General features: G+C 45.9%; 2 protein-coding genes across 2 annotated transcripts in view; one reads left to right on the forward strand and one right to left on the reverse strand.

Annotated features, from left to right (window-relative positions):
* The window catches only part of LOC103353999 (olfactory receptor 11A1-like), a 10,945-nt gene extending 2,602 nt beyond the window's left edge, over nucleotides 1-8,343 (forward strand). Inside the window, exon 2 of the mRNA XM_008277223.1 lies at nucleotides 8,280-8,343. Within this exon, the coding sequence (XP_008275445.1) occupies nucleotides 8,280-8,343 (64 nt within the window). The remainder of the gene's footprint in view (nucleotides 1-8,279) is intronic.
* On the reverse strand, nucleotides 1,484-7,623 carry LOC103353981 (frizzled-7-A-like). The gene is made up of 2 exons (XM_008277197.1): nucleotides 7,612-7,623; nucleotides 1,484-6,188 (listed from the first exon to the last, which is right to left on the reverse strand). Exon 2 carries the CDS (start codon nucleotides 5,713-5,715, stop codon nucleotides 4,009-4,011), a length of 1,707 nt encoding a protein of 568 aa, XP_008275419.1. The 5' UTR covers nucleotides 5,716-6,188; nucleotides 7,612-7,623; the 3' UTR covers nucleotides 1,484-4,008.
* Nucleotides 8,344-10,529: the final 2,186 nt, after the last annotated feature.

Below are 10,529 nucleotides of genomic sequence, written 5' to 3' on the forward strand. Positions count from 1 at the left end.
CAGGTGTGAGCTTTTGATTTCATGGACCATGTTCTAAGATGTTTGCTGCTTCATTGTGTGAGAAGCTACACAAATGTAGGTTTTTAGTGTCACATACTCTAGAAACTGAACCTTTTGGTCCTAAAAATGCAGGAAAACGTACCTTAGATGAATGTGACAGACTGATTAGGGTTAATATGACTCGATACACCAGCAGGCGGCTCACATGCAGACTGCATGTAGCAGCTGTGGCCACCAGAGGTCAGTATCACACCAGACAGCGACTAAGCAGGAATCTGTTCATCCTTAAAAGGAACTCCACTGATGTGCCTGCTGGGTTTTTGGAGAGCTGCTCCTACAGGAGGTAAATCCTCAGTGTTCAAGTAAATCCCTGCAGTACTCAGTAGCAGCAGCAGGTGGTGCTGTGGCATTCTGAATACACGAGCCTGGCTCCTTAATGGAGGTTAAAGTGTCTATATGTGGCCTACTGTGGAGCAGAGTATTAGCATTTTCAATTAGCATTAATGCTAATTAGCATTAACAATGTGTGGTGGGTGGAGAGTCTGCCATGATGCATTTTTCATGAGGTGTTGCTGCTCCCCCCGTCCGTGAGATTTGCAGCGGTGTTCTTTTCGCTTTGGTAAAATGTTCGATTTTCAACATCTTAGCTTTGTTTTTTGAGTTTGTCTGAGGATGCAGACATCACAGATCCACGCCACGTGTTGGGCAGGAGAACAGCAGCTTCAGAGTCACAAAGTTATGTGGCTCTGTATGAGAATGTGGTGGACAACATGAACGAAGCAGGTGAGGGAAGTTAGACAAACTGTCAGGATACCTTGCTGGAAGCTTTTCACTGTGTTGCACTGAAAATACCAAAAACTAGTGCAGGCAGCGAAAAGAAATACTGTCAAAGCGGTTTGATCAGCTGCGATATTAAAACCCACCGAATATCAGGAAGCTTCCTCGTGCTCCATCTGAACACCTCTGGCCACCTCTGGCCCTGGACCCAGAACCTCTGGAGGTGGGTCGTTTGTCCTACTGAGCAGTTCTGGTGCATTCTGAGGGCGCTTTGTCTGCAAAAGTATTTAGTGCTGGATAAACGGACGAAAGGTTTCCCAGCAAAACAATGCACTGTAACTTCACCTATCAGTGGTTTTAATGTTGTGGCTAACTGGTGTACACGACCTGTGCTGTTCACCTGTTTCCCAAACATCCCGCTCACTGACATAAGTATCGCCTGTATGTCCATAAAGTCACACCTACACATTAGAGTAGTGCTTTAACGTTTGGTAAGTGAATCCACTAGAGGCCTAACTTGGTTTGAGTGCTCACAAAATGCTCTATCTAATGTGTGACATGCTCTGCTGGCATTTATTTAACAATAAACACACACTTGTTGATAATCTAAACTCAAGATCCACGTCTGCTGAGATTGAGTTTGTTTTGTGTCTTAAGGTCAAGACACTTCCTGCCAAACTAACGACAAATCACAGGGGTCAACACATTACAAACTTTAACACTTTTATTCAAACTGTACACGTAGAACAGGCTTATCTCATTAAAAAATAAAAAGACAAGTAAAAAAGACAAAAAAAAAAAATGAGTATCCCCCATAAATACAAATATGCCTTTAAAATCAGAGTTTGTGTTTACTTGGTGGTTTGCATATGTTCTGATAAAAACACACAAACACTCGTATTCCTTCTGATAACAGTACAACATAAACGAGTCAGTCTGGTACCATTGGCGCTGGCGGGTCGGCGCTGTCTGAAGGTCGTAACACTGAGTTACTTTGCCCTGTTAGCTAGAACTGTAGTGGATGAGTGTAGTGTTTAGCGTTGACCTGTTTCCTAACTCACGCCTACAAATAAACTCTAACCAGGGTCTGAGGTATGTAGTACATTCACATGGGAAATCTGATTTTTTTTTTAATATATATATACAAACTGCTTTAAAGTTTACTATGAAGATTGGTATAAAGTACATGTTTTAGTATTAATCTTATGTGGGTTTGAGACACAGCTCCAGAAACTAAGATAACTAGAATGCCAAGTGTGTACGGTCATTGTGCTGCGAGCTGTGCCTCACTGCTGCAGTGTTCCCATTCAGGATCACTATGTGATGGATGCAGAGAAAATGTGCTATATGACAAAAAACAAACCCTTCTGGCGATCATGTGCTGCCTCGCAGCTGACGCAGTCAAAATAAAAACATGTTTTTCTGTTTCCCCACAGGATCTGCTACTGATTTCATTATTTAGTCTGAGACGTGAACTGTGACTTCCTAATTCAGTTCAAACAGCCAGAGTGCTGCGAGCAGCGGTGGCCTCGCACAAGGACTGAATCACTGCTCACTGTTCACGCTGCTGTCATCAGTGATGCATTGGGCACGATTATCAGTCTGAGCTTTCTGTTTTCTCGCTTGAATTAAAATTTTCAAAACCACATCAGCGAGTAGAACAACATCGGCAATCCTAAAACTGTATTATTTCAATTATAAGAGCATTTATTTGGCAGCTTGCTGTTTTAAAATGGACTTCAATGACCTGGTTAACTAGCTGAGGTCATGCGAGTGTTCTGTGCGAACTTTGTTGTTCTAACCTGCTATACTGAGGTGGTTCTGTCCCAGATACAACACTCGACCTCTGCTGAACACTGCGCAGTCTGTCTGCACATAAAAATATTCCCACATGGTCGTGACCTCTGACCTCTGTCCTGGCATTTCCCTAACTAGAAAATCAAACACTCCTGTTTCCAGAAGCAGAGCACACATGCAGCTTCACCGTGGTTCGAAGACTCGCGCCCGGACACTAAAACAATAATTAAAACAAAAAAAAACAAAACAGTCTAACATGTTCAGTCTGCTTGTGAAAACTACGTAACACTTCAAGTGAAATTAATAGGGAGTAAGGCAAATGGAGTAACGTTGAGCAGAGTATAGGCGACGATGTGTACAGTCATCCTTATCCAGGATAAAATAACTTTAAAAGTCCAGAGCAACCATTTGCACTCCTGCGGATTAAATGTGGATCACTGAAATGGTGCTTTGGGTGTCTTAAAGGCTTAAAAAGTCTTTTTGATGAGGAACCCAACAGTTGAGAGACCACACACGGAGACAAACAATGAGCTGTTGTGTCTCAATTACAGAGAGTGGAGGTTGTGTGTGTGAGTGTGTGTGTGTGTGTGTGGTCTCTGTAAATGTTAGATCCAGGTCAATCTGCCGTGTATCAGTCATTTCTAACACTTAGGATAACTGTGCAAACCAGTACGTAACTTCATTCACCTTCGGAGTGAACATTCAATACAGGAACAAAGATTCATCAGTGTGACATTTAAAAAAACTAAAAAAAAATGAGAAGAAAAAAAAAAGGTTTTGCTTTCTGGGCAGCCACTCGGCAGACAACGGCGGAGTCGATGAAGCATTCCTCCGAATAAAACAGACAAGATTGTACTCTGCAAAAATCTAACATGTGTATTAAAGCTTTTCAGTCTTTCATCTAAAAGCAGAGCGACTCATGTAGTCCAGGTACCCTTAATCGATGAATTCACAGTCAGAGGCTGTAGCACGGATCCAACCTTTAACTAACTCTGTGTGACACATCAGTCTGTGCTGTTTTCCAACTGACAAACTCTCAGAAGAGCAGACAGCAAGTACATTCAAACTGTAATATAAAGGATATAATCGATAATACGCAGAGAGTTTCATATGAAGAAGTAACTTCACCAGTCTGGCATCGCAGTCCACGGACCAGTATGGCCATTTACACCAGTTCATAATCCAAAGATGCAAAAGCCAGGATTGATGACAACAAAAAAAAAATAAAGAAATATATAGAAAATGTATCCAAATTCTATAGAATATAGATAAAAGTTTGTCTAAAAGCCCGAATCGCTGCCACAACCTGGAACAAAACAAAAAAACAAAACTCCAATCACAAAATACATCCAAAAGTATTAAAATGAAAGCTATTTGACCTCCTTTTCAGGCTGCTGTATCCAGAACTCGCTGTGCCTTTTAATCCTCCGAACCTCACACCGTTGTCTCTCCATGGTTACCGTTGCTAAGGCGCTTGTAGAACCTCCGCCATGATTGGAGAGTCTTCCCGGACCAGACCCAGAACCCGGAGGTGATCCCCACGATCATGGTCATCAGGTATTTGATCATGAACACGGTGAAGTCCGGCGTCATGGGGGCGAAGTTGTGGACCGGGCAGGGGACGGCGAAGCGCTTGCAGGTCTGCATGTGCCAGGTCCGCTCCCAGTGCTCCCTGAAGGCCTGCTCGTAGAAGTAGCAGGCGATCACGATGGTGGCCGGTACCGTGTAGAGCACGCTGAACACGCCGATCCGCACCATCAGCTTCTCCAGCTTCTCCGTCTTGGTGCCGTCGTGCTTCATGATGGTGCGGATCCGGAACAGGGACACGAAGCCGGCCAGGAGGAAGGACGTGCCGATGAACAGGTAGACGAACAGCGGGGCCAGCACGAAGCCGCGCAGCGCGTCCACGTTGAAGATCCCCACGAAGCACACCCCGGTCAGGACGTCTCCGTCCACCTGGCCCATGGCGAGGATGGTGATGGTTTTGATGGCCGGGACCGCCCAGGCAGCCAGGTGGAAGTACTGCGAGTTGGCTTCGATCGCCTCATGACCCCATTTCATCCCGGCGGAGAGGAACCACGTCAGGGACAGAATCACCCACCAGATGGAGCTGGCCATGCCAAAGAAGTAGAGCACCATGAAGAGGATGGTGCAGCCCTCCTTCTTGGTGCCCTGAGCTACAGTCCTGTAGCCGTCCACCTTGAATTTATCCACGCAAACCACTTTGTCCTCCAGGAAGAACCCCGCAGCGTAGGCCACGGCCACCATGAAGTAGCAGCCCGACAGGAAGATGATGGGCCGCTCCGGGTATCGGAACCGCCGCATGTCCACCAGGTAGGTGAGCACAGTGAACAATGTGCTCACACAGCACAGGATGGACCAGATGCCGACCCACAGGCGGCCGAACTTCACCTCATCCTCCCTGAAGTACATGATCCCGGTCGGCTTTGTGGGCTCACAGGGGGCCCCGCAGTCTTTGACCCCCATGAATCTGTAGCCCAGATAGGTGGGCACCTCCAGCTGCAGCGGGCATGAGAACTGGTGGTACTGGTTGTGTTGGGGCGGGCGCTGGTTCGGCCTGCCCATGCTGGGGGGAAGGGTCACAGGGTCGGGCGCGTAGGGAGACGACGAGGAGGCCGGGCTGCCCGGTTCGGATGTGTTCTGGCCCACGCAGATCTCTCCGGCTCCGTGGACGGGGAACGCCTCGCAGCGGAGCCGCTCCGGCCACTGGAAGCCGAATTTGTTCATCAGGGCTTCGCATCCCTGGCGTGCCCGCTCGCACAGGGACCGACACGGGGGGATGGCCTGCTCCAGCACGGTGCACACCGGCGCGTACATGGAGCACAGGAAGAACTTGAGATCCGCAGAGCACTGGACCTTCACCAGCGGGTAGAACTGGTGCACCTCCAGCCCGGCGTCCTCCTGGTTCGTGTGGCCCAGGAGGTTCGGCATGATGGTCTGGTTGTAGGCGATGTCGGTGCAGAGCGGGATGGAGATGGGCTGGCAGAAGCCGTGTTCCGGGACGGATATTCCGCTCTCGCTGTTGTAGTGCTGAGCAGAAGCGGGTGAGAAAGAGAGCCCGCACAGCAGCCACATGATCCGCAGCAACACGGAGCCAGTGGTGAACCTGGCCGCCGCCATAGTTGAGGAGGAGGGGGGAGGGAAGGAAAAACTTTGATCCAAGTAGGGCAACTTAAAAACGAGCGAAAACGCGAGAAAATGTGCAGCAATTGTCCCAATACTTAGCTCACAGTCCGAGTAATTGGAGTTAAAATGGCTGTGGTCGACTTTTCTCTCGTCTTTCACGAAGATAAATCCAAGTGAAACGTTCGTCGTGTCATGACTTCTTAATGGTCTTTGTAAGTGACTCCAAGCAGTCCACTCTCACTCCCGAGCCGCTGGAGAAAAAAACACTTAAAAGTCCCGTTTTCTGGGGGGGAAACGCAGCCCCAAATTCTTCCAGCGTCTTTAACACTTGAGCGGCGCGACTTTGGCACAAAACGAGGAGCGCTGGAAAGTCGAAAGGTTTGTATTTCCACGGTTTTCGACTTCGCTTCACGCAGAGCGTCGGTTCACATGCTGGGCGGCTGGAGTCGGGAGGCTCGCTCTCCTCACTCCGCGCAGATTCCACCGGTTTCCAGGCGCCCCTCCATTCAGAGACCCCCCCCCTCCTCCCCGGCGGAGCGCGGGGGCGCCTGGAAACCGCTGCTGCGTCTCAGCCAATCACGGCGTTTGTTTTCCTACAGGACCCGCTCTTGATTGGCCTGTACTCCCCCACCGCCGGAAAATATGTTACAGTAATTACATTACACCAGAGATTTTACCAAAATAATCATTTTTCTGGTCGGGTTTTCAAAACATTTTTCATATAGTCGAGCACTTTAATGTTTATTTCTTATGTATTTCTTATGCATTAGCCCACTTGACGTGCATTTCTGGAAAGGAAAATAAGCATGGAGCTAATCCTAAGTGCTTCAGTAGAAGGCAACTGGACTTTTTTTTTCTTTCTTTTTTGGTTCTGGAGGACATTTCACGTCTCATCCATGAGGTGAAGTGAGGAAGCTTTTGCTGAAGCAGTTGGCTCTCCATGACCTGAATGACTGAGAATCCACACACTGAAGCATGTGGCTGAATCCTAACAAGAACATCACCTGAACACATTTATACTCTTTTTCTCTACCTTATTTAACTAACTGGTTCATGCATTTAATGAAAATAAATAACTATTTTTGCTACTGGATAGTTTGTGTTAAATCATTAAAAAAGTGGAAATGCAGAGTAAAATCAAAATGTTCTCTACATGGCTGCACAAAATCTTGTAATAGAGCTGCAGGATGAAACCTGATTCCTACTCCCTATCTTATCATGCTTCATCTTCTAGATAAACAGTCACACCCTGAGTGCAGTTTTCTCTATTCATGACAGAAAGTTGTGTCTACACTGTCTGAGCGTGCAGCTGTGAAGCTGAGCTCCCTGCATCTCCTCACACAGTCTTCACACACAGCCACTCACTGTGTGCAGGACATGTAAACACTCACTGCAGCACAGTGAGTAAACCATGAAAAAAAAACACCCCAATGGATTCCAGCGTCTTAACCACTCGACCACAGAAAGTACCTGTTGCTGTTTACTGTTTAAGTGTTTCATTGTAAACAATCAGACGCGGCTCCAGCGCTCAGATTCGTCACTGTGGGAAAATGAAGAGCAAACAGCAGCTAAAGCGGCAGTAATTTGGATTGGCAGCGTGATCGATCTGCTAAAAGGCGGCCGAATGTGGGAGGTGTAGGCGGTTCCTGGTGGCCCTGCTGCATTTGGTGTGTTTCTACCCCGAGTGGGATAAAAGAGGGTGGGGGTAGGCTGCAGTGGGGGAAGGGACAGGAAGAAGAGAGAAGGTCGAAGAGGGCAGGGGGGGAGAAGAAGGAAAAGGAGACAGAGCAGGAACAGAAGTTGAACCAAAAGGAAAAGTCTGTCGAGCTCTCTGCTGCAATCTGGCCTGTAGAAAACAAGTATAAAACCTCATAAGTGTGTCTGACCAACCACACAAAGTTATCTTTCTAGAAACTGGCATTAAAACGTCACACCTAGTTCTTAAAGGCCTTTGTGCTGCTTCTGACACAGCTGACCACACCACTGCTAAAAAGACACAGAAAGTGGGTTGGATTGTCTGCCATAGTCCTCCAAGACAGAGACCACTTTGTCTCATTGAGCAACATGGCAAATCAAAATGACATGTAATTTCCCAAAAGCTCAGTTTCTTACTGGCTCTGCATTAAATTTTTGAAGGTATTATGTCTAGCCCTTTCAATAGACTTTTGTATGTGAAAATGTGCTCTTTGTCACTTTGTGTTTTACAATCACAGCTAAAACTGCCAGCCGACATGCCAAGGCAGGTTTATTTTGTGTATGTGTGAATGGTTGCCAGTCGGCATAAAAGATGTCAGCCTTGTGATCAGGGTGTAGCCCACCTCTCTGGGACTGGATCCAACGTCTTCAACAGCACGACACAGAACATACTTGGCTAGATTGATAATTGCTCATAAGAGGAGAGTTTTAAGTGGCTGCATGTTTTATTTACATGTCACTGTCTGTCCTCAGTGTGAATCTGGTACCGGGGGCGTATACTGCACATCTTATGTTTTCAGTCTTTTGTATAATTAAATGAAAAAATAAACCAATGCTGAAACTATTCATATTCATAATATAAGTGAAAAGCAAAATTTGATGTTACCTGGAATTGGATTCAATCAAACTCAACATAACTTTTTGTGATCAGTTTACAAATGCAGACAGTTGTGAAAGTTTTGAATCAAGTCTTTTTTTGTAGTTTTGTGAATGAAAAACCTTCACGGCAATGTGCTGTGGACAACCTGTGTGTCTGCTATGATCAATACCCACCAGCCCCACTGCCATTAAACCCAGCAATACCTTGATTGCCCAAAAAGCAGATTGTATTGATGAGTGACAGAGGAGGAGGTTCACCATGTTCAATGGGAACTGTAAACTTTACAAGGATATTAAACACCCAGACCTCATCGTGGTGTTTAGACGTCGCCGCTGTGAGGGTCAACGAGTGTTAACAACATATATAAAAGGTATAACTGTTAGATAAAAATGTGAGGTGAAAGACGTAAACATGAAGGCTATTGTTGGGAATTCCAGACACTTTTTTAGAAGATTAGTTTCACTGGTTGGGTGGAGCCTCAGAATAGAGAGCTGAAGGGCAGCTGCGTAATAATTAAAGACCAGCGCTATTAAAGCTATTGATTGGGAGTGCTGCTAGTACACCATGATTTCTCTGGAGAGTATCTGTCAAACACTGTCTGATCAGTCTTAAAGTCTCGCTTCGGTCATTGATTTACTCCTAAAAAACCCAACCCCGGAAAATAAAACCAAGCAAGGGTGAATGCCTAAGCCGCCCAACAAGGGGCCTCCAAGGAAAAAAAAAAACAACCCGAAAAGCCAAAAAAAGAAAAAAAAAAACTTGATTTTCACAGGAGGGGGTCTTGGAAGTTCATGCTCAGATGCTGCGATGCCACTAAGAATGAATGGATGCGTTGAAGCGTGGGGTAACAGATGAGCAGATTGTTTTGGTGCAGCGGAGGTCATAGGATTCTAATGGATGTGGTGCACGGGGAAACAGTCAGCAGTCCGAAAATGATCAACTTGGTGTCCTTAATAACCTTGAACATGTTCTAAATGAAAAGCTACTTTGTGGTGCAGATAGAGACCAAACGAACGTCTTGAAACTCATCTGTTGGTATCAAAGTTGTATACTTAGATGTTTTTATAATGAAAGTAATCCCATCTTGACTTGGCTTGAATGGCTTAGATTTAACTGCATCCATCTTTTCTTTAGAATGTGCTGATCTACGAAGTCTTTTCTAGCCTCCCCGTGGCTCGCTGCAGCTCGAGCACTACCCAAAGGCAACTTGTATTAATTCGGGCACACATGTTTGAACTGGGCTGCAAGGTGGAGCAGTGGTTAGCACTGTTGCCTCGTAGCTAGAAGGTCACCGGTTCACGTATATTTTCCAGAATTAAAAAAACAAAGAAACAAAAGCACCATATGGGCATGTCTTCAATAAGTGCACTTGTGTGTACAGCCATGATAAATCAGGTAAATATATACAACCACACAAGGTCAGCAAGTTCTGACTGGATCACTTGTGCATAATAAATCTGATGCAAACTTGTGATTTGTTTCACTGTTTTTGAGAGAAAACCCCTTAGCTGCAGAAAACCTCATTTCACACAGACACCCAGTGATAATAATGACATGCTGCTTAGCGGTGACCACTGGCTTGAAAGATAGCTGATGACAGTTTGGGTCTGACGTGCAGATAATGTGTTGAAGTTTGATTGTGGAATGTCTTAAACCAGACTGACTAAAGCATCTCTTGCTGTGAATGCTGTCCACAGGCATAAACATGCAAAACACAGGCTACGTACAAATTTGCAAGTAGTTGTAACCAGATTACAGTGTTTTAAATGGACTGTCTCCCTGCCTCTCTTGCACAGTCTGTGGTGTAACACACAGCAGTTAGTAGCCACATCAGGTCAAATGGGACACAGTTCATCATGTCCAACTGTAGCTGTTTGTTTGTGTGTGTGCGTATGTTTGTGGATGGTGTCTGCAGTGGTCAAGCAGATGTGGGCAGTCCAGCAGGTTTCCAGACAGTCAGTCACTGTTTGGGCTGCAGTCTGCCGCAGCTGGAAATTTGCTGGAGAGTAGAAAAGGGTTAGACAAACAACAACTAAATCTACAGTAGAGTAAGGTGAGATGTACACTACAAAAACGGTTTTGTGGCTTTGGACTGTGCTTGCTCAGTTCAAGTGTGACCACCATGCAAAGTATTTGAGCTACCACGCGAAACCCAACACTGAACAACTATTTAGATGTTCAGCTGAGGTGGAAGAACACCGCTTAGTTTGGTTTGAGGAGGTTTTCAAATTTG

The sequence above is a fragment of the Stegastes partitus genome, unplaced genomic scaffold (assembly GCF_000690725.1).
Source record: "Stegastes partitus isolate 25-593 unplaced genomic scaffold, Stegastes_partitus-1.0.2 Scaffold91, whole genome shotgun sequence".
In the NCBI taxonomy this organism is placed as follows: domain Eukaryota; kingdom Metazoa; phylum Chordata; class Actinopteri; family Pomacentridae; genus Stegastes; species Stegastes partitus.

What these genes read in the sequence shown, in the direction of transcription:
- LOC103353981 (XM_008277197.1), bottom strand. Translation starts at nt 5,715, where the DNA reads ATGGCGGCGGCCAGGTTCACCACTGGCTCCGTGTTGCTGCGGATCATG.